Below are 24,645 nucleotides of genomic sequence, written 5' to 3'. Positions count from 1 at the left end.
TGGGGGATTTTCTAAGGAGATCATTTTCCGTGAGGAGGGAAGGTCCCGGGGGTGAACTTTCCAAGGGAAATTTTATACTGGGGGAATTTGCCAAGATTCCTATGCAAAATTATTTTTATTTGTCTTACTTTCTCTTTGCCAACTAAATTTTAAATGTGGAGAAATTAAGGGGAACTGTCCGGGGTAATATTTACCGGGGTGGAATTGCCTAGATTATTTTTCCGTAGGTGAGGGGATTTTCCACGGGAGAAATTCTCCGTTGGGGAGTTTTCCACAGGATAAATTTTCCAGAGGGAATTTTATGTGGTAGCACCTTTCTACTACGGGGAGGGGTATTTGTGAGAAAGAATTTTCCATGGGGGAGGGCATTTCCGGAATGATTAAAAGAAATAAGAAATTAAAGTCGTTTTCAAATAAAAGTGGGATAAGAAAAAATTTTCATTCGGAATTAAATTTTCCAGGGGTAATTTTCAGCAAGAATGGAATTGTCTGGGGGGAATTTTCCTGGTGGGGGGTATTTTATGTGGGAAGAACTTTACATGGAGGGATTTTCCGTGAGGGGAAGGAATTTTCCATGGAGGGAGGAGTCAGGTATCCTGGTATTGTATGAGGAGACAGCCCCCTCACACGCATGATAAATGATTTTGATCTATATGTTGAGATTTTCACGTTGAAAGGGCAGCTCCTGGAGGCGAATATACCACAGGAAATTTTACACGGGGGTAAATTTTGCCAAAGTTTATGTGCAAATTCCGTTTTAATTTTCCATGTGCACCGAACCAAATTCGGACCTGCAATAGTTGAAAAACATTCAGAAGTTAAATATATAAAAAACTGGTTTTTTAAATGAGTGACGCTAAGACTTAAAACGAACAAAAATTATTCCGTATATGAAAGGAGATGTCCCCTCCTCAATGCCCTGCTCTTTACGCTAAAATTTTTCATTACTTTAAAAACTGGAGTTGTGAAAAATAGGCAATCTTTAGCGTAAACAGCAGGGTGTTGAGGAGGGGACAGCCCCATTCATATACGGAATAATTTCTGTTCGTTTTAAGTTTTAGTGTCGCTCCTTACTTTCAATTAAAAAAACCTGTTCTTTTTTATTTAATTCAGTAAAGCTCTAGTTTTCTGTAATCCTACAAACATAGGGAAATATCATCAGTTGATTTATTTGCACTAGTTTTATTGATATATGTTAGATAGGCTGTGAAGTAATAATTTTTGTCCGTTTTAACTTTTAACTTCGCTCTTTAATTCCCTCGGACAAACTTTTTTTTTTTAAATTAATTATCTATATAAGGGGGCTGCCCTCTCTACAGCCCGTCGCTCCCTGTGCCAAAGCTTGACCTTTTGTCTACAACCTCTAGGAACGATTGTTCCAAACAAAAGGGCCGTTTAAATGTAGTAAGAAGGACATAAAAGTTTTGTGCAAACAGCGATGGCTGAGGAGGGGGAGGTCCCCCTCATGTTACGAATGTTTTTTGTTGTTTTCAAGTTTAAATGTCACTCTTTACTTTCATATGTAAAAAACTTGTTTTTTACTTTATACCAACGAAATGCGAAATGAATGAACCAAATGAAAACCTAATTTTCTTTTGCTGTGTAGAAATAGCAGTTTTTTGCTTTTTCGTTGGTTGATTGGTTTTCTATTTTGCCTGTAAAATGCCTAATAGAAATATGTTATAAGGAAAGATAAAACAAAGGCCAAATTAAATTAAAAATAAGTATTGAAATTCGCATCCCTTTATTGTACGAAACGATGTCACGTAGTCCCATAAAATACGAAAGGGAAACATTGTTTGATGTTAAATGGACGGACTAGCCAGTTAAATTTTTGTCAGCACTGGCTCTTTTAAGCAAACAAGGAGGATCAATACTTCCCTGCGTCACAAGGTCAAATAGGCCAATTTCAGGACATTAGCGTTTATAGAAATTATGATTTGTCTCTATTTGGAACGCAATCTGCACGCCGCAATCGATTCGCATATGACGGAAGTTCCACTGTGCTATCTTTTCTTCCTTAGTACGGCAGTGAATTGATTGTAGGCGGTAGTTGATATTATACCTGACGATTCCATCTTATATTCGAACTCAATCTCATCATCTTCAATATTTTCCTAAAATCAAGACTGCTCCGTCCAGAGGAATTTACAAGAATTGCAACAGTTTTGTGTCTCATTGTGTTTTAGGATGTGAATGCTAGAGGATCGTACCTGAATCAAAGTGCTACTCAATTATGGAAACCATATGGGTTTTATACATTTGGATCGGTCTCAAAGGTGAGAATGTATTTTTTATGCTAGCAGTGTTCTGGTTCGTTTAATTTAATCGTCGATGCAGATAAGTCAAGCCAATAATAAAACTATGTATTCAAACAGATTTAAATTTTTACGGCCAAATTTATTTGTTGTTCCCGAAATTCAGTTTTTTTTGGGAAAGATCTAGAATAGTGGCTCTTCAAAAGGAGACATACTAGGACAAAAAGATGGTAAATTTTTCGTTGTTCATATTATTGACTTACGAATAAAGTAAACATACCACTTGTTGCCTTTTTTTATGCTCTTTCCAAATATAATAATCCTTTTGTCGGAAATGAATTTTACCCCCACCCCTATATATACCAATTTAGGGCATATATTTGCAGATTAGGGGGTAGGGAGGGGGGGGGGGAAATTTAAACTTACCTCTCATTTACATCAGAAACAAAATACCCCCCTCATGTGCAAATATGTATCCGAAATTACCCCACCCCCTCATGTGCAAATATATATGTCCTAGAATTGGTATATATATATATATATATATATATTTTTTTTTTTTTATATATATATATATATATATATATATATATATATATATATATATATATATATATATATATATTTATATATATATATATATATATATATATATATATATATATATATATATATATATATATATATATATATATATATATATATATTTTTTTTTTTTTTTATATATATATATATATATATATATATATATATATATATATATATATATATATATATATATATATATATATATATATATATATATATATATATATATATATATATATATATATATATATATATATATATATATATATATATATATATATATATATATATATATATATATATATATATATATATATATATATATATATATATATATATATATATATATATATATATATATATATATATATAGGGGTGGGGTAAAAATCATTTCCGACAAAAATGATTATTATATTTGGAAAGAGCATAAAAAAAGGCATCGATTGGTATGTTTACTTTATTCGTAAGTGAATAATATGAACAACGAAAAATTTACCAAAAAGATAGACACTTTAAACTACAAGTTTATGCTAATTTTTGTGTCTTTTTGCGTTTTCGACAATTTATCCTCAGGCCCCCCCTAATAGTCTCATATAGAGACTATTAGGCTCTATAAAGACTATAAAGACTATAGGCTTTATAAAGACTATAAAGACTATAAAGACTATAGGCTCTATAAAGACTATAGGCTTTATAAAGACTTACCAAAAAATGATGAAATTCCTACTTTATAATATGCAGCAAGTATTAATGAATCATATTTCCTTATTTTTTCCCTTTTTTCTGTTTTTGAGTTAGTTTTCATTAATTATTATGTTAGTTTTTTTTCCATAGCCTACGTCTATATGAAATCATTAGAGGGAAGGCGGGGATGAATTTTTTAAACGCGAACTAAGCCATAAAAATGAATATCAATCTAAAAGTGTCTTTCTTTTTTCTAGTATGTCTTCTATTTAAGAGTCGCTATTCTTGAACTCTATCTTTTTTCAGGGCTTGATTTTCTTTTTACGAGAAAAGAAATTTGGCAATGTATGCTTGTTAAAACAGTTTTCAAAATAGCACTCATTTTTAAAATCATAAAAACAAATCATTTTTAAGGAATATATTTATCCAACTGTTACTTAAACAATGATTACTTAGGACATTACTTGTAATGGGCCACCTGGATTTCCACTCCGTCAAAGATGGGGAGAGTGGGAACAGTCTTGAATTGTGACCATAAATTGTCCTACGCTTTGAAATAGACACTTTGCATAATGTTTGATCTCTCTCATTCTCAAGAATAATTTGGTGACCAAAAAAATACATCCAACAATCATTCCCAGGTAGGTTAGTGGAGAATGACTGGACCTTAGGGGACAAAGTTCCTCATGATCTCCTGTACCCCTTTTGCATACTGTGCCAATGCAGATAAAAATGAAAAGTCATAGGCTTTTGGTAATAGAAGCAAGGAACTGCACCCCCCCCCCTTCTTGCCTTCTTCTGTAATTGTAAATAAAGTGGACTTGGAAGGAGAAAAGCAAAGAAAAAAATAATAATAAAATCAAATCGCTTGTCAATGGCACTCTCCATGGGAGCAATTTACAGTGGGCACAATACACTACGGCTGCAATAATACTCAAGTAAAGAAACAGGTTTTTTATTCAAATGGAATGAAAGAGTGCCATTAAAACTTAAAGTGAACATAAAATATCCTGTTTATAAGAAAGGATCCCCCCCCCACTAAAGTACCATCACTCTTTGCATTAGACTTTGAATTTGTTTTTCTTGATGCTTCAAAAAGGATTGTTGCAACAGAAGTACAATGGGACAAATAGTCTGAATTTTGTATCTCAATGCTTTAAGAATGGAATTTCTTATCAATCCTAATCTCATTTAAATGATTAAATTTTACAGGAAATAGAATTGAAAGGCCACTTACAACAAACAGAAGTTAATATAAATGAAAAAATGAAGCCGAAAACGAACTGAAATTAAAATGAATAACCAAGTCACACTTTAAACGAACTAAAATTACTACAAGCAGGAGTAGTACTGCTTGCCCCTCAACCCCTAACACATATGGCGTCATTTTCACTTTACTGAAAACGACATGCATTTCGAACGGTGTTTTTTTTTTTTTTTTTTTTTTTTTTTTTTTTTTGTCGCAGCATGAATTTAGGTCAGCACCGAAACCATAACTTTATGTGTATGCTATGCATCCAGTTCTGTTAATTATATTCAATAAAAAAAACAAGTTTTTTCAACTGAAAGTAAGGAGCAACATCAAAACTTAAGACGAACAGACATTATTACGTGTATGAGGAATGTTGACCACTCCTCAATACCTTACTCTTAACGCTAATTTTTTTTTTTTTTTAAGTTTTACAAAACCTTATTATTATAATTAAACGGCCCTTGTGTCTCAGAAGTCGTTCTTAAAGAATTGGAACACAAAGTCAAACTTTAGCATAAACAACGAGGTATTGAGGATGGGGCAACCTTCCTCATATACGTGATAATTTCGGTTCGTTTTAAGTGCTGATGTTGCTCCTTACTTTCAGTTGAAAAAATCTGTTTGTTTTTTTAATTTAATTTCTGATCCTGCTTAAATAATTCTGGGAAATCCGGCTCCCCTCCATGGGAAATTCCCTCCCCCACGTAACATCCCACCATGGAAAGTTCTTCCCGCTTAAAATACCCCTCCCCGTCTGGAAAATTCCCCCAGACAATTTTATTCTAGCTGAAAATTCTCCCGAAAAATTTCTTGCGGACGATTTCAGGTGAAAAATATTTCATATGAAAAAGAGTTGGGTTTCTGATTGCTTTTAAAATAATGCCGGAATTCCCCTCCTCCGTGGAAAAGCTTTCCCGAAAACATTTCCCCCGCCCCTTAAATAGTTACTCCTGCAGAAAGTTCCCTCTAGAGAATTTATCCCGTGGAAGTCCCCCCTGGAGAATATCTCCCGAGGAAAATACCCCCCCCCACCCCGAGAGAAAGATACTCTAGACAATTACAAACCGGTAAAATCCCCCCCCCTCCAATTTTGCTTATTATATTAACGGACAGTTTTCCACACGTAAAATTGAGTCGGCAAAGAGAAAGTCAGACAAATATAAAGAATCTCGTATAGGAATTCTGACAAATTTCCCCCAGTGTAAAATTTCTACTGGAAAGTTCACCCCCAGACACTTTCCTCCCTAGAGAAAATTATCCCTGTGGAAAATACCCCCAGCAGAAAATTCACCCTCCCCCCCCCCAAAAAAATGTCTGTATACCTCCCAATGACAAATACTATTCGTAACAATGATCAAATTTCATGACTTACAGACCTTTCCCCAGGGGCTTTGGGTGCCATGCCATCCCCAAAGGCATATTTACTGGACTTTTCAGCAAGGCTGAACAAAACGGCTATCTCAGAATTTTAATCGGACGACTTTGAGGAAATAAGGGGGTGGGAGGGGGCTAGTTACACTTCAATCTTTTGATCTTTTGGTCACTTAAAAAGGGCACTATAACTTTTAAATTCTGGTTGAAGAATTTAAAACCAGTCCTCGTTGAACTTCGTAGAAGTAAGGACACTGGGGCTGTTTTAAAAGTTTTTAAGAGCTCTTTTAGTTTTAAACTTCGTATTTTAATGTAAGTTGTTTATATATATATTTTTTCTTTAATGTTGTGCTGAAGACAGCCATTGGACATAGGGCCGAAATATACACCGATTTAAATAGCACTGTCTTGAAAAAATTTCCCTATTGTTTTTAAGATGTGATTGTTTGATATGGAAAGGCAGTGTGGTCTTCGTCAATATTTATATTAAGCTGTGGTTTTTTGGGGTTTAAGGGGGGGGGGAAAGGAACCGAGGTTAGGTTAGGCTGCGTCTTTAATATATGCGATGCTTTACAGCCCCCCCCCCCTAATGTGCAAATATATAGCCCAAATTTGTTTCTAAACTATTATACATTCATCCTATTTTATTTCATTAGCATTAACCAAACTTGACTTTCTAGATAGGCCCGGATAATGGGATAGTACCATTCCGTTTTTTAGAGTTTTGGTTATTATCATGGTCTGCTTAATATTCAAACTTCTTTTTGGTTATCGTCTCTATGGCTTGGTCCTGCGATTTAGATGAAGACTAATTCCCAGTCTTTCGTCTTGAATGAAAAAATATGGTACTCCTATGCTAAACGTACTCTTTTATATACTGCAATGGAAACCAGTCACGAAAAACCCGTTTTTGACGGGATAATTCAAGACACCGCTATAGAGTAATACAATGTATAGTGAGGTTTTCATTGTTTATACGATATTTAAACTGTTGTTTTTTGGGCTTAGGGGGGCGGAGGAAGGTACCTAGGTTAGGTTACGTAATAATACGTGCTATGCTTTACATCCCCCCCCCAATGTGCAAATATATAGCACAAAAATTTGTTTCTGAACTATTAAATATTCATCCTATTTTATTTCATTTCAATAGCATTGACCAAACTAGCCCTTTATAAAAGAGTCATTTTAGTATAGGAGTGCCAAAAATATTCTGGTAAAAAACAATAGAAAATAAAAGTACAGTACCAATTCAATTCAATTTTTCAATTTATAACTGGGATTTATTTTACTTTATACATAAAAAACAAACAAACAAAATACCCCCAGAAGCAAGCTTGTGCGGGGGTAATCCCTTCTAGACGCATAAAAAAATCATAATAACAAAATAAGATCCAAAATAATAACTCTTTTCAGTTAATATAAATACAAATACACGTTCTGCCCTCCAACTCAAAAACTAATACTAACATACTATACGTAGCCACTTGAAACTACTCACGTACCCCCCCCCCTTTTTAGCCAATTCATTAAAAATAATAAATTACTAAACAATACGATCTCAATAAACTACGGAACAGCAGCAGGTCATCCACACATTTAAGTTCCACTGGTAAACTATTCCAAGCACTCGGACCGGCATGACGGATAGAAAAAAATGATCTTGTCGCTTGCGGAATCGGTCTTCGAAATTCTTCCAAATTTCTAGTTCCATGCTCATGAACATCACCCCCACTCACAAACATTCCCTTAAAACAAACAGGAACACTACCATAAAGATACTTAAACATGAACTGTGTTTTATAAAATTTAAAAAGACCCGATACCGGTAGAATCTTCAGCGTCATAAACTCATTACGAACAGATGATCCTCTATTATCCTTACCAATCAAAAGCCTTATTGCCGAATTTTGTAGTACACGCAGGGGCAGAAGATGCGTTCCAAAAGTAGACGACCATACTGAAGAACAATATAATAGATATGGATGTACAATTGAAAAATACAATAATCTTAATATACTAGTTGGGAGAAAATTTTTCAGTTTACGCATAATTCCAACATTACGTGCAAGTTTCATAGACACACAATCAATATGATCTACAAAACTTAAAGTTTCATCAATAATAATCCCCAAATATCTAACACTCCTCTTTCGTGGAATCATTGATGTACCATTACTTAAATTATTCACCCATGGGTAATAACTTGGAGATCTGCTATATATCAATAAACTAGACTTATTACAATTAAGTTTTAACCTATTACTTCTCATCCACCTTTCTATATTCTTAAAACCTTCTCGTAATTGCGACATCAATTCATTCTCAGTCCTACCACATACGGTTAATTTCGTGTCGTCAGCAAACATAACTAGGGCTTTACTAGGTTTAAGTGCCTCTAGAGGAGGTTTAATAATAGTATACAACCCATCAACTGCACTTGACAAATCATTTATATAAATAGAAAACAAAAGTGGGCCTAGGGGTGATCCCTGGGGAACTCCACAATTTATAAATCTACTGTCAGAACGTGCATCATTAACCTCCACAAACATTGACCTTGAATTTAAGAATGATTCTAACAACTTCAAAGCATTTCCCCTAATACCACAATTTTCTAACTTCATTAACAAAATATCATAAGATACAGTGTCGAACGCTTTCGCAATATCCAGAAAAATTGATGCAACTTTAAGGTTATTGTCTAATGCATCATTAACATATGTAGTCAAAAACAACATTGCATGCTCACTAGAATAACCTTTTCTGAAACCAAATTGATTTTGATAAAAAAACAAATTCTTTTCAAGATACTTTTCTAGCCTTATATATACTAGCTTCTCGAAAATTCTAGCAATAACTGGTAGCAGCGAAATGGGACGGTAATTACTTATATCATTTTTATCACCCCCTTAAATATTGGAACAATCTTCGCTCGTTTCAAACACTTTGGAAACACACCACTTTTAAAACAACCATTTATTAGTGAAACCAGTTGTTTAATAACACATTGAAGAACAAACTTTAGCACTCTTATAGATATTAGATCAACACCTGAAGCTTTATTTTTCATAGCCATTATTACATCTGTTATTTCACTTTCCGTTACTTTAGTCATTAAAATAGAAGTATCACAACTGGGAGGAAGATATTGATCAAAAGTACCATCACTCCTATCACAATATATAGATCCGGCAACATTATTACCTACACTAGAAAAATAATCACACATCTGATTGGAAAGTTGAACTGGAGTTTGATCTGACTGAAGATTTGGCAACGTAACTCTTCTCTTGCCAATAAGAGGCCTGAGGAGACTCCACGTCTTTGCCGGGTTACCCTCACTCTTCTTAAATTCTTTAGCTAAATACTCAATTCTAGCCTTCCTCAATAATTTATTTAAAGCAACATTATACTTACGATAAATTTGCTGGTTTAGTACGCTTGCCTCAATTATACTCTTTTTATATAATTCATGGCGCCTTTTCATAGATCTAAGAAGACTACTGGTAATCCACGGTTTTCTTGCAGAATCATATTTACTCTTGTTTTTTTTTTACGCATCCGGCAATTTTCTCTTAGACTACTACACAATTGATCATACCACTTACAAAATTTAAGATCCGGATCACTTATTGCATTCAAAAACTCCCAATCCATACACTCTAATTCATTCTTAAATCGTACAAGAGAATCCGCGTCCACAGTCGGTACAATTGGGCTACAAAAACTCCCAGCTGTATAATTATGGTCCACTTCAGCAGAAAGAAACACTCCACAGTGGTCTGAAACATCATTTACCAGCACTCCTGGTTTCCAAAAATTCACGTTCGTGAATATATTATCAATTAAACTAGCTGACGTATTACAAATCCTTGTACAAATATTTATACCTGGGAACAATCCGAAACTAGACATTAAATTTAACAAACTAGTAGTTGCACGATTACTAAGTACCATCATATCTATGTTAAAATCACCCGCTATGAAACTTGGGCAACCTGATACATTCAACATTTCCAATTGCTGCTCCAATAACTCTAAAAACTCTATCTCTGAAGCAGAAGGAGGCTTATACAAAATAAGAACCAAAAACTTGGATCCATTTCTACTTATTTCCAACACCATTGACTCAAAAATCATTTCGCGATAAATGAAAATATCCTGTCTAGTCTTAACTGCAAAACCTGATTTAATATAAACTGCTAATCCTCCATGCTGTCGAGTCTCCCTATTCCTATTAATAAATTCATAACCATTAATATCTAACAAAGACGAATTATCATTCCGAAGCCATGTCTCAGTCAACGCCACCACATCAAAATTCGGATCCGAACACAATTCTGAAATATAATGTAGAGAACTATTTAACCCCCGGCAGTTTAGATGTAATATATGCAGAGTTTGTGGCCCCCGCCGCGTCACATAATCCTTAAGATCACTTGCAAATACATACTTAGAATTTTCCAAACAAACCTGATTATTCCCATCTCCATCAAACTCTCGATTTAACGTCTCATTCAATCGATCCGCAAACTTTACGTGACTATTCTCAAGCAGCGCCAGTCTCTCTTTATTTAATACCATTATCAAATTTCAACGCACATTGTAGGGCAGAACTTGTACTCAGCAACAGAAATCCCAAATATTCAATCATATAACGGAAAGAAATTAATATAAAAAACACAAAAGAAACAGAGAAAAAACTAAAATAACGAAAAGATACAACGAAAACATGCTTATTGTCAGAACACATACTTTTTAATACTCTGGTATGTTAACTTCAGGGAACCTGATTATTAACTTCATCATAACATAATATTCACTTATTATATTTCACTAGCAAACAGACTAAGGGAAATTTAATCTAATATCATTTCAGAACGCCACTCCACTACCTCTAGCGCCTCTCCGACCAGCTTGGATACGCTCACTGCTAGTCGCCATTTCACCATCTTGGGGATTAATAAGCTCCTGTACAAATTCACCAGCATTGTACTTTGTAACTGAGCCATCTGGACGCCTTATGAACAAGCAGGGGGGCACGGACTTAGAGACCCAACTTTCTATGCCGCGTTCACGTAGCTTCATGCGAGTCAAGATCAGCTTTTTTCGTGCTTCTCGAACACATTGCGGAGCATCATCTGATATATAAATATTCTGAAAACCACAAATAGACTTTCCTTGCAGTTTCCTCGCGTTCTTCAGCAGTAGTAATTTAGATCTTTTCGAAAATAAGTCAACTTTCAAGAATTTCTTATCTGGTTTAAAGTCCAAAATCTTAAATGACGGAACATCCTCTAAACCCAGACCCTGCACAACAATCTCCTTGAAAATTGTAGCACCTTCAATTTCATCATTTGCTTTAATATTCCAAATCAAAATATTGTTTTCTGAAGGCTTGCTTTCTAAATTCATCATTCGTGTCGAGATACTAGTCAACTCGGATCTCAAAAGCTGATTTTCATCAACGAGGACTTTCACTTGATTTGTCATATTCTTATTCTCATTCTCAATTGCAGCAACTTTCGGTTCTAGCGCTGAAACTATCGATATCGAGTCAGTTACTGTAGTTTCTAGGCTTTTAACACGATCCTCAAGGCCTCTGAACCCAGTTGTTAATACATCCAATTTAGAGCTATTTGCAGTAACAATCTCCAAGATTTTGCTGAAATTATCTGATAGACCATTTCTGATCTGATACCGTCCATTTTGAAAACAGTGACTCTAGGTGTAGTTTCCAGATGAACTATTGGGCTAGTCATTTGCTGCCATCTAATGTCCTGGGCAATTTTATGCCTAGGAAATCTTTTCTGTAAAGATCTATTTGGCTGTTATTTCATTATCTAGTCAAAACGATTTATAATGTTGTCTAAAATAGTCTATTTTTATGTTCAACTCGGGGTACTAATCTACATTTATACTGGACAAACCGTGATTAACTTTGGCATATTTATTCCCCATGGATGCTGTGATATGATCAACCACCATCATGTTAGTCTATTGTGTGTAAACATGACCCACCGAATAAAGAAAGCCGTCAATCACGTTCGATGCCTTGCAATTTAATTCTACTTCTAGTTTCTTCCGGTTAACGGATGTGCATTCTTCCGTTATTTTAAAAGTCTTCGGAAATTATTTAGAAAACTCTTGCGACTTTACATACGTATACACACTTTTTATCTTGGCAAAAAAAGTGCATTTTGTTTGATTTACATTCTTGTCGAGTTTTGTTTCAAAAGATTACTTGTCTTGTAAACAAGTTAATAAAAATATTCAAAATAAAACTTTGGTCGAAAACGACTTTATCTCCAAATGCACTAAAAAGTAAAAAAAAGAGTTTTTTTAGTTTAAAAATTTCCCAGAATAATGGGAAAATTTTACAAGACTAGAAATAAAAGCAAGGGGCGGTCATAATTTATTTATAACTGTAAAGCTGGATATAAAAGTAAAGCTGAACGTAAAACAACGAAGCTTTAAAATCAAAAGAATAAATTTAAACAAGCAAGAATATTTATCAAAAATGAGGTCGCAAATAATATTCCGACTGTTTACGTATTGCCGCATATGGTGGGGGTACAGAGATTCCTTTAAGTTTTACTCCTGGATTCCATCTTTGGAAAATGGGCGAAGACCTAGGTGCTTCCCCCCAAATACACACCCTTTTAATCATCGTCCTTGGAAGAATCCTTTAAACCCCTTACGGTTTTAGTAGAGCCTGCATCGCAGTGTTTCTGTCATTTTGAATAAGCATAGGCTCAAGGCCGTATCCAAGGGGGTTTAGGGAGTTTGAACCCCCCACTCCCCGTAATGTTTGTCCGACTTGTAAAAAACGTAACAAAAAGGAATAATAATAATAATAATAATTTTATTATAAGCCAAAAAACAGGCCATACAGAACAGTATTCTTAATTACACTCCACAAGAAAAATAACATAAATATCAAGTTTCACTCATTGATGTCAACGCTTCATTTACATATTTACATAACTGCCTGATTGTCCTTTTTACAGTCGTTTTCAGGATCCCCGGGTACTCCAAGTTACTACCCTCAAAATAATTTTCCCTTAATAGATAAATTTGCTGGCATTCGGTAAGAATATGGGCCACATCCTCAATACCTAAGTTATATCTGGGGCAAGAGTAATCCGCATTTGCATCTGGGGCCACCCTATTTCTTTAAAATACTCTTTTTCTATTTTTTAGTGGCAGGCAATTTGCTCGGATCCGAAACCAAGCCCTCAATGTCTCCCCCGGTCATCCTAGTTTAAATAGTATTCAAATCCAAATATCTCTTTTACATGGGAATAAAACTTCAATTTTTCAGATTTTTTAAGTGCCTGTGTCCACATTTGTAGTTCTTGGTATTTTATTCTTTATAAAATAATAGCAAAAAACGACTCACCCTGATCTGAGGGTCCTAGCCCCTCATTCCAAATATATGATAATCCTAATCCATCTAAAACATTTTTTATTTGATACGGCCACGATCTTTTACGTTTTGACCGTAGCATCTCCACATAAGCTGCTTTTGCTAACCTATCTTCTGGCAGACTTAGAACTTTTAGCCAGTACCGGATCATCTGTGCTAATCTATTCATTCTCAGCGAAAATATTCCTAGCTCACCTTTTAGAGACTGATTGTGTGTCGTTACGTGAAGGCCAATTAATCTTTTAAGGTGTTGAAACTGAATTGATTCCGATTGTGCTGCCGGGTCATGCCCCCAGAGTTCAGCTCTGTAATGGATAGTAGGCAAAACTTTAGAATTAAAAAAATATTTATGCATTTTTAGATCTTTTATACTTGAAAGCCTCGAATTACGTAAAATGGCAGCTGAAACTGCTTTCCCTCTCTGAATCATCTGTTTTACATGCTCTTTCCATCCTCCTTTTGCTGAAAGTGTTACTCCCAAATATTTAAAATTTTTTCGTTCTCTTTTACATTTTCACCTTTATAATAAAATTCTACTTTTTGATCATCATTATTCACACGAATTCCTCTAAAAATCACAATCTCAGTCTTTTTAATATTCAACACTAGTTTCTTTCTATCTAAATATTCTTCTAATATACTCAATAAGATTTGCAGCTCCTCTGGTGACTTGCCTATTAACACCGCATCATCAGCAAAAAGCAACAGAGATAACGTCAGGTTCCTTAGTGACACTGTAGGGGCCCATACCTTTTAAAATGGTCAACAATATCATTTATGTACAACGTGAACAACCTAGGCGAAATACTACTACCCTGTTTTACTCCTTTTCTAATTTCAAACGGTGACGATAATCCCTTCCCTAAAACTTTAACTATACCAAATGTGTTTCTATACAGATCAGCTAGTATCCTAAGGAAAAGTCTTGGTAACTTACTTACTTGTACTTGTGGCGGGAATCAGGCGTTTCCACCTCGCCCGGCATCGATGATCTTGGAGACCTTCTTGGACCATGTTGAGCGATCTTTTGCCAGCTGCTCTGCAAAAGTAAGCCACTGAGTTGACCATCTGTGTCCGAACTTTCTGAATCCCCCGATAGGTTCAAGGTCTGATTTGGCCAGGTTCCACCAGTTTTTCCTCTGTCCTCCTTGGCGTCTCTTCCAGGAGCTAATAGGCTCGACTAGAAGTATTTGGCGAGGCAAGTATTCTGGCGGCTTCCGTAAAACATGGCCCAACCATTTCAAACGGCGTTCTTTAATAGTGAGCGCAACATCTCTCTGAATATTGCACATTCGACGTAGATTCGTGCTGGAGATACGGTCACGCAGCTGTATTCTGAGAATTCTTCGCAGACAGGTATGCTCAAACACCTTCAGCCTATTCTCATGCTGTAGTTTTACCGACCATGTTTCACATCCGTAAAGGAGAACGGTGCGGACTAGTGCCATGTAGATTCGCACTTTCGTTCGGACACTGACTTCGCGGCGATTCCATAAGGGTTTCCGAAGGGAGGCAAAGACTGTCTGTGCTTTCTGTATTCTCTGTTGGATATCAGCGTCGGAGGATCCGTCAATACATATTTGGGAGCCTAAGTATGTGAAACAGTTGATTTTTTCCAGTTGAACTTGATTGACAGTTAGTGTGAATGGTCCTGTGTCGTGGTTAATAGCCATGAATTTCGTTTTCTCTGTGCTGACTTTCAAGCCGATCAGGTCTGCCCAGGCCACCACGTTGTCAAGCATGTTTTGAGCTTCTACGGGTTCTGACAGGAGGCCAACATCATCCGCATAATCGAGGTCAGTTAGTGAGAGATTCTGTCCGATCTGAACTCCTGGATAGGACGACAGTGCATTTTCAAGCACCCAATCGACGCAATAATTGAACAGAGTCGGAGAGAGGATACACCCTTGTTTTACTCCGAACTCAACCAGGAATTCTTCAGTTTCTTCACCATAGACTCGAACTCGGCTCACTGACGCGTCATAGTATGCCTTCATCAGTTCAACAAACTTCAGCGGCATTCCTTCATTCTCTAGGATCTTCCAAAGTTTCTGGCGAGTGACAGAGTCGAAGGCGGCAATGAAGTCCAGGAACATCAAGATCAGGGGTAGATTGTACCTTTCAAACTGCTGGATAATGAGGCGAAAAACGAAGATATTATCAGTACAGACTCTACCTGGCCGAAAGCCGGCTTGATTTTCTCGGGTTCTTTCCTCCCTTGCCCCTTTGAAGCGGTTCAAGAGTATAATCCCGAATATTTTGACCGCACTGTCTATAAGACTTATTCCGCGGTAATTTTTGCATTCGGTTTTATCTCCTTTCTTATAGAAGGGGAGAATGACTGATGTCTTCCAATCTTTTGGGAAAGAATTGGTCCTCCACACTTCTTCGAGAATGCCATGGAGCTGTTCAGCAGTGACCTCAGGGCATTGTTTGTACACTTCCGGGGGAGGCCGTCTTCACCTGGGGCCTTGTGGTTCTTCAGGGTCTTGATCGCTTTTAGTATTTCGGCTCTGGTCGGTATATCCAGCTCGACGTCGTAGGGTTCTTTAGAAACGGCAGGTGGGAAAGCATCAGGAGTGGATGATGGGAATGGGTTTAGGAGCATCTGAAAGTGATCCTTCCTTCTTGCTAAGCGCTCCTTCTGACAACTGATGATTTTTCCTGATCTGTCTTTGTCTATTTCTGAGACAGCAGCTTTCTTACCAACGGACTCTTTCAGGATCTGGTAAAGCTTGTGGGTATCATGTGAGCGTGCTGCTTTCTCTAACGACACGGTAGCATCTTCCCACATTTGGCGGCGGTCCAGACGGACAGAGCGTTTTACCTATCTGCGCAGCTCTTTTGTTTCTTCTTTAGGGCCGCTCATCTTTTGTCTTCGCTCACCGACTATTGACAGGGTCCTAGCGGTAATCCAGTGCTGTCGTGTGATTTTTTCGCGGCCAAGGATCTCATCAGCAGTCTCTGTCATCACTGTTTTAAAGGTCCCCCATCTCTTCTCGGGGGGTGGGTTTTCATCAGAACTGAGGGCGTCAAATCGGTAAGTCAGTTCCAAATTGAGGGCCTGCCGAACTTCTTTGTCTTGGAGCTTACCGATGTCGAATCCGGCCTTGGGTTTTTCTTTCCTCCGAGTTGCAAGACGTAGCAAAATTTTTGCAGCAACAATCCTGTGGTCAGACCCAGACTGCGAGCCTGTGTCCGTGCCGTTGTACGAGCGAGAGTCCTGTACGGAGCTTCTCCAGCGCTGGTGTACGAGAATGAAGTCTATTTGAGCCTTAGTGACACCGTTATTTGAATGCCAAGTTAAAAGGTGGCTAGGTTTGTGCTGAAATATGGTATTGGTGACAACAAGGTGGTTCATCAAGGCGTAGTTTAACAACCTTCACCCATTCTCGCATCTGTGACCTTGTCCAAATTTTCCCAGGACTTGTCTTGTGGTTTGGTCAGAGGGACCAACTCTTGCGTTGAAGTCTCCAGCAACAATCAAGTAATCACGTGCGGCAACAGAAGAAGACAGCTGCTGTAGCTCGCCGTAGAAATCATCCTTGGTCGTATCAGCAGCGTCACGGGTGGGAGCATAGGTAGAAATTATCGACACATTTGCGGGGTTTCCTTTTAGTCTGATTCTGGCAAGTCTACAGGAGACTGGTTCCCATTCTAGGAGAGCGTTTCTGGTTCTTTGGTTCATGATGAAACCAACTCCGTGGAGTCCCGAATTATCCTCTACTCCGGAGTAGAAAAAATGGAATTGACGTAGCGTTTCAGGAGCTGTAATAACTATGGAGCCAGAACCTGAAATTCTGGTCTCGGATATGCAAAGTATGTCTATGTTGTACTTCTCCATCTCATGGACAAGAAAAACTTGCGTGGCTTCTTGTTTGACGGATCTTACATTCCAGCATCCCAGATTTATTCTAGATTTTGCCTGTTTAATGACTGTAGTGGGTTTTCATAGATTTATGGCATGAAAAGGATTTTTAGACTTCGCCGCCATATTCGAAGTCGCGTCGCCTGCCGGGAACGCCGTAGTATGGTTGGCTTGTTTACTTCTCGACACCCGCGCCAATACAGGGGCCACGTCGCTTGCTGGGGACGCCGTAGCCGTTACAACTTTTCTTCTAGGTCTCAGATCCATCGATTTTTCTTAGGAATAGAGTTGACCGCAAGGTCCCCAGTCTTGCGGGTCACCCGGAGTGCGTTGGCCACCAAATCGCTCGGCGTGGAGCTCAGTGGTGTTTACACCCTTCCACCGCTTTGAGGTGCCCTGACGGATTTCCTCTGCTGCCCAGGGACGGAAGATCGAGCCTCATTGCCTGTAACTACCATCACTGCCATGGAGGTAACAGTTCTAAGCACAGAAAAATCCTATCAATACTGTCAAAGGCCTTTTCTAGATCTAAAATACAACATATAACTTATTCATCCCTTTTGCATATCTCTCTACAAGCACCTGTAGGACTAAGATACCATCAACAGCATTATAACCATCTCGAAATCCTGCCTGCTCCTCCTTCAAAATCCTATATTTTTCTAACTAATGAGCTAATCTAGCATCTAGTATTCTTTCTAATATTTTGCTAAGACTAGGTACTAAAGATATCGGTCGATAATAACTTTGATCCGCTGGGTCTCCCTTTTTGAATAGCGGCAAAATCAAGGATGTTTTCCACGGCGATGGCCATTCTCCGGAATCCGGAACCGAGTTGAAGATAGCCAAGAAGATGAGCACAAATAAAAGTTGGAATTGTTACAGGTTCTTTGTTGGGACTCCATCGCTACCAGGTGCTGATCCACCTTCCATAGCGCTTATGCATTCTTCGATTCCTTCTTCCGATGCGGGTTTTATCAGATCATAATCGTGTTCTTTCAGTGGGAGACTGGTCTCATTCTCTGTATTCGATAATTCCTCGCTGAACCAGCAGTCAAACGAATAGTCTTCCTGAACCGCGCCCTTGTAGTATGTAGGCCATGTTTTCGGGTCAGGTACTTTTGGCTGAGCTATGGAGGCCCCTTTTTTTTATCATTCTCCAGAAAGACCGCATATCACTCTTTTCATAAAACTGAATCAGCTCCTCCTTACCTTTTTGAATAGACAGTCTCTCCTTCTGTTTCAAAAGGTGTTTATACTCACGGCGAACATTTTAAAACCCTCTTACTAGTCGAAGCCTATTTTTCTCTATTTCCTCTTCCCTCAAAATCTCCATTTCTTTAATCAATTCTGATTTTTTTATTCTACATTCCTCATCAAAAAATTCTATTTCCTTACAACCTCCTTTATTTCCTAGAACTGTGCCTGCTATTTCATGTAAAATCTCCGTGAACTCTTTTATCAATCTATCATGGTTATTTATCTTCTCTAAATCACTTAGCCTTATAGCTACATCATCCTCTGAAAACGCTTCACTTAATTTAACATTTTCCTCTATACACCAATCCCTAGGTATCTAACATCTAATATTTTTATTATAAATACGACTTACACTAGAAATATCCCTCATTTGGGGAGCACTCCTTGATCTAATTTCTAAAAATAACCGTAGATGTTCCGATCCTACTAGCTTAAGCACATCCACATTAAGGTAATTCGGATCCCAGCGAATATCCACCAAAACATAATCAATTAAACTTGCTTTAGCCCCGGATACGCAGGTAAACTCACTCCGATTTTTATCCTTTCCAAATCTTCCATTTCCAATCATCAAATCCGATTCTGCGCATAGTGTCAGCAACCTTCTACCCCATTGATTTATTCTTCTTTTTTCATCCCTGCTAGCTCTGGGAATTCTCTAGACGGCTGGGGCCGCTGACGGAATGCCTGGAATTAACACATCTTTTAATTCAACTTCATCACTAGTACAAGCATTAAAATCACCCATTATATCAATCATCATTTTCAAAATTAGCTCTTTTTTCATCTAATTCTTTTGCCAACAAATTCCACGTATCTTAATTTCGGTACGAGCTATTTTGAGGCGGAATATAAATCGATCCTATTACAATACACAGTCCATCCCAACATTCTAATCTAATCCAAATAACATTTTCTGATTTACTTATCAGCTTTGTATAACTTTTGAAAGACTCATCTTTTATCAACGCTACAATGCCTCCAAAATAACGATTGTTAGAAGCTAACTCTCACGATACACTTTCCACATTAAAACCTCTTACTTTTGGAGTTTCACTAGGGCAATGCCAGGTTTCTATTAATACTACAAATTCAAAATTTGACAAATCCCTTTCCGCAGAACTTAACTTATTTTTTTATACCCTGTACATTCCAAGATACAAACCTCAGGGTTTGTGTATGGCCTTGTCGATGCTATTGGGCTCCGTAATCACTCGGGGGGAAAGCTAACCGGTAATAATCGTCGCCCCTAGGCCTATTAATACCCCTGTACTGCCAAGGCTGGTTTTTTTTGTAGCTGCCTGAACGGGCGTCTGTTTTGTCTGTAAATTGGTGGCCGATTCCCTTCAGTAACCCGGCTTGTCAATGGCTCCTCATTTCTTTGCCGTACATTTCTAGCGGTGCGACTGTAAGTATTATCAACGGGGCTAATTTCGCTACTTTTACGACCTTTCCCTGTTCCTATTGTTTTCGGCAAGTTGCTGTTTATTTCAACTATCGTGTTTTTGTCACTTTCATTACCAGAACAGTCCGACTGATCTGAAGGGCAATTCTGCACTGAGCTCTGGTTATTTTCATTCACATTAGCGGGATTTATACCTCTGATCTCTGAGTTACTCTGTTGTGGATTAGGGGCCCTAATTGGGTGGCTTACCGTCATTTCTTTTATTTTTTGACATTCACGGTCGTATGTGTACGTTTTACCTTCAATGATAAGCCTATCGCCTTTGAGCCGCGCATTTTGAGCTTTTACTAGGGCTTGGGACAGCACTGGCTTTAAATTTTTTCTAGCCTCGCGTTGATACGTAGTGTAGTCCGGAGCAACCCCTACGCCGTTCTGTTTCAATACAAAACTTTTCCTGAGAACCGCATTTCGTATTTCCAAGTCGTGCCACTTAACTATTACAGGGCCTTATCTGAGGCGGAAGCATCCTTTATTTCCCTCTGAGAAAGCTGTTGGCTCGGGAGGCACCAGCAAAGAAACTTGCAAAGCCCGTCCTTCAAGCTCGACTGGAATGGACCAGTCACAGGAAAATTGTAAAACATGAGGTAATAATGCTTTATTTCTGCCTCTAATGAGTCGCTTTTCAGTGTTGATTTCCTGAGTTTGGTCCTCATTTCCACTAGATCGTTTGAAATTCCTTATGTTGTTGTATCTAGCTGTTTACTAAAACTATTCATTTTTGCCTCTATACCGGATAAGCTGTTTGAGAGCTGTGGGATCAAATCCAGTTTGAAATTTATTTCACGCATAAACTGAGAAATAGCGTCGGGATCTGACGCATCCAGAAGTTGAGGTGGCTGAATCTGATTCCCCTCCATTTCTGCTTGCGTATTCAAGATAATTAAGATTGCCTACCTTATTCTCTGCCAGCAATGTTCTCCGGCAGTAGAGTTTATTCGTTGCGTCCCGCTTTAGCCCGGGACACAGCTTTGTAGCGCTCTCTTCTTCAGTTGTCAAAGAAATGAATCTTTATCCGGAGACGCTGCTATACTGGGGGGCGTGGCTAACTTCTTCCCGTCCTTGCGCACTGAATTGTGCATTAACTGTTATAAACTAATAGATGTTATCGCTCTGAATGACCGATGAATACTAATATAAACACATTTTTGATACGTTATTTTTTTGGTAACCCCCCCCCCCCCGAAAAAATTCTTTTGTAAACCCCCCTCCCCCTGGAAAAAAAATCCTGGATACGGCCCTGCATGGACTATAGACATTTTAAAGGGCTGCAAAAAAGAAAATATTTTTTTTTTTAAATATTACGTTTCATATTACTTAATTTAAAGTAATATTCGTGCCAATCCAAACTATCTTTCTTTATTTTCTTTTTTTTCACAGTAGGTGAATCCTAAGGAAGGTGAACCCCATCAGGCTTTTAGCTAGGGTTGTGGGCCCATATCCCTACCACTCTTCCCAAAGTTACAGAAATTTAATTATTTTCCCCATATCCTAATCAATTTTTCGTGTAATCGGTGTGTTTTTGCATTTTTCTTTAATTTCTACATTACAACTTACAATTTTCCAAGAATTTTGGTTCATAAGAGATTTAGTCTCTCTTGTCAATATATGCAATATGTCCATATTCAAGTTATATTAATTTATTTAGATCAACAGAAAAGCCAAAAAGGTCTAGTCTGGACCTCCTCTTCCCTCTACTCTAGCCATTTAGTTTTAAGGGAGTGACGTTTCTCTTAAGAGCTTTTTCATAAGTGTGCCCAGCATATTTTGAATAAAATTGAATGTAAAGAGACAAATAGAAACTTCAAGGGTCATTAACGCTGACAATGTTAGCTTTAGCTCTGAAATATATTGTGCTGCCTGGGAAAAATCAATCTTAGAGGTTGTTCATTCTAACTCGGTGACATGTAAAATGTGGCTTAAAGAAATATCGTATATCACATTAGGATTGGCATTTATTGAGAAGGGTGAATTAAATCCGAATAACCGACATATTCCAGAAAATTGAAAGACAGATGTTAGTTCACACACTTTCTGATGTTTTTTTTTCTTTTTTAATTCGTTTTAAAGATAAAAAGTTAAAATCCAAGCTGATTGTACTCGAAAATAGCTTAAAACTCCGGTTTTTAAATTATCTGATTGTAACAGACTTTCAAAAATTGAATTTATTAAGAATATTTTATCCGTAGATAATTAACTTTGGAAAAAAAGATTAGAATTGTCATGGATTTGACCAACTCGATCCGTAAGATTATAAAAAGGCCACACAATTTTGAAAATTTTGATACCATGCTATAGATACAGCATATTTCAATTTTATAATATTTAGTTGCAATTTATTTTCCTTATCTTTTTTGTTTTATTTCGTAAATTGGATGCCTTCTACTTAACTGCGACTCAGTGCCGTTCGAGAAATATGTTTTCAACAAAATAATAAATAAACTTTACTTAAAAAAGACATGTAGTCAGAGGTGAATTTCAGAGGAAGGGGGAGGAGGTGTCATATTCCAGGAGGGGCCTTAATCATAATAACCAACTACAAAAACAGACGACCTTTGTGCAGACTATAGGGAAATTTTGAAAAATCATAAATACCGTTATATTTCTGAAGGTAGGAGGGGTCTGTGAACGTGTCGACCTTCTGCCAAGGATAAAAAAAAACAAATAAAAAAAAAAAAAAATGATTCTTCTATGAAAGTTGGAGCAAGAGCATGATTACGGTCAAATTGTTACATTAAAATTTCTCATTTTTGCTATATCGTTTCCGCAGTTATTCCTGTAATTATCGAAAACATTGAGCATTTTGTATTGTTTTGACTAATTTACCTCTAGCCAGACGTAGATCCATCCCTTGAGTCCAGGGAAGGGTCTTTCTTCAAAAGGCCCGAAGTCTGCTTTTGACTGTCAAGCCAGCGAAGACATTTACTGACACGTGAAATTGCTGCTGATACTTTCATACTTGAACATTGGATAGTTAGCAGAATAATACGGATCACGTGAATACAGTATTAGTAATATAACGAATAATGCAATAGTTGCTATAGCACATGCGTTTACAAAGTGGAGTCGAGGTTCGTGGGATTTCTGTTTGTGAAACGAGTGATCGCTGTTTCAGCGTTGACAGTAATTTCACATGGGCTTTTAAAAGAGTGGCTGGCCTAACCCATTTGTGTCCTTAGCCATGCTTTAAGTCTTCGCAAGGTTGAAAAGCCTAGGTTGGCCAATACAACACTCACGCGGTGTGAAGATGCAGAGACTTTATGGTGTGAAGATGAAGCGGAACATGTCCCCTTAAGATTCCTTCACAGTTTCTTCAAGCCGAAAAAGCAAGGACTCAATGTAAAAAAAACTCAAACGCTGTTCCCTTTTGACTCATGGCCACCTACTGATCCACACCAATGTCTCTGCTAATATAAGGGTTGCTACTGTTGCTGATACGGATAGCTCAAGAAGCTGACCGTGTGTACTGGAAATATCAGTAACAGCTGACATGAACAATTCCTCAGTAGCATTCACAACGTTCTGAGGTTGGTAAAGTGATAGCCAAAAGGTTTCAGCTTGTCCTTTGAGAATAAAATTTTCAAATCGTTGGTGATGGAATCGATCATCGGTATGCCAACAGCGCGCTGATGAAATTCTTCGGAATAGGAGCAGGCTAGATTACTGCTGTGCAGCTGTATTTGGTTTGTCCTTAGAGCTTCAACCGTTAAGTTGATCTGCTCTGTAAGATCTTCGTTTTGGCAAGATCTTCGTAACATAAGATTATTTTAATAAAACGGTGGATGAAAATGCATGTATATTCAAGAGTCTCTGCAGAGTGGGGTTCAGGGGGCTTCAGCCCTATAGAAGGCCGAAATTTACGTATAGTTTCAATTCAAATGAATGACGATCCCTACCTTTGACCCGAGATTCTATAGTAAAACTATTATTAAAAATCTGAAGCATTAAATTACTGATGATCGAAAATTTCGGCTGAATATTCAAATTTTGTCGAAATTTTGACTGAAAATTACTAAAAAGCAGATAAACTGAAAAAAATTACAAATATTCCCAATATTAACCCCAATATTGAAACTACCTCCCTGACTTACGGGAAAAAGTGACCGTGCTTTCGGGAAAGCTGTTGTTATCTGCAGGTCTTACTGCGCACCATAATTTACGTCGTTTTATGTAAATAATTGTTAAGTGTGCGAGTTTACTTTTTTGTTTTTTTTTTTTTGTTTTTTTTGTGTTTGATTTTTTTGTTCTTGATGTACTCCGCTTCTTTTTTATAATAGGTAATAAATAAATTATTATTATTATTATTTCAACTGAAAACAAATGAATATTATATTCATGAAAATATTTTCATAAAAGAATTTTTCTTAGAAAAGTAAAGAGTCATGTTAAAACCTAAGAAGAGCAGAAAAACAGTCATATAAAACACCAAACTTAGTATCAAAACACCAAGAAATTAGTATCAATGACTAAAGG

At 37.2% G+C, this 24,645-nt stretch overlaps 1 protein-coding gene across 1 annotated transcript in view; it reads left to right on the top strand.

Moving 5' to 3' along the window:
- Window positions 1-2,065: 2,065 nt before the first annotated feature.
- The window catches only part of LOC148948638 (lachesin-like), a 170,954-nt gene continuing 148,374 nt past the window's right edge, over window positions 2,066-24,645 (top strand). Inside the window, exon 1 of the mRNA XM_089094024.1 lies at window positions 2,066-2,279. Coding sequence (XP_088950150.1) covers window positions 2,237-2,279 — 43 coding nt within the window. The 5' untranslated portion in view covers window positions 2,066-2,236. The remainder of the gene's footprint in view (window positions 2,280-24,645) is intronic.

This window comes from Artemia sp. Qi Xiang Cuo, chromosome 9 (assembly GCF_049724085.1).
Source record: "Artemia sp. Qi Xiang Cuo chromosome 9, ASM4972408v1, whole genome shotgun sequence".
NCBI classification, from domain to species: domain Eukaryota; kingdom Metazoa; phylum Arthropoda; class Branchiopoda; order Anostraca; family Artemiidae; genus Artemia; species Artemia sp. Qi Xiang Cuo.
The sequence above is the reverse complement of the archived record's forward strand: the minus strand, read 5'-3'. Positions and strand labels throughout refer to the sequence as shown.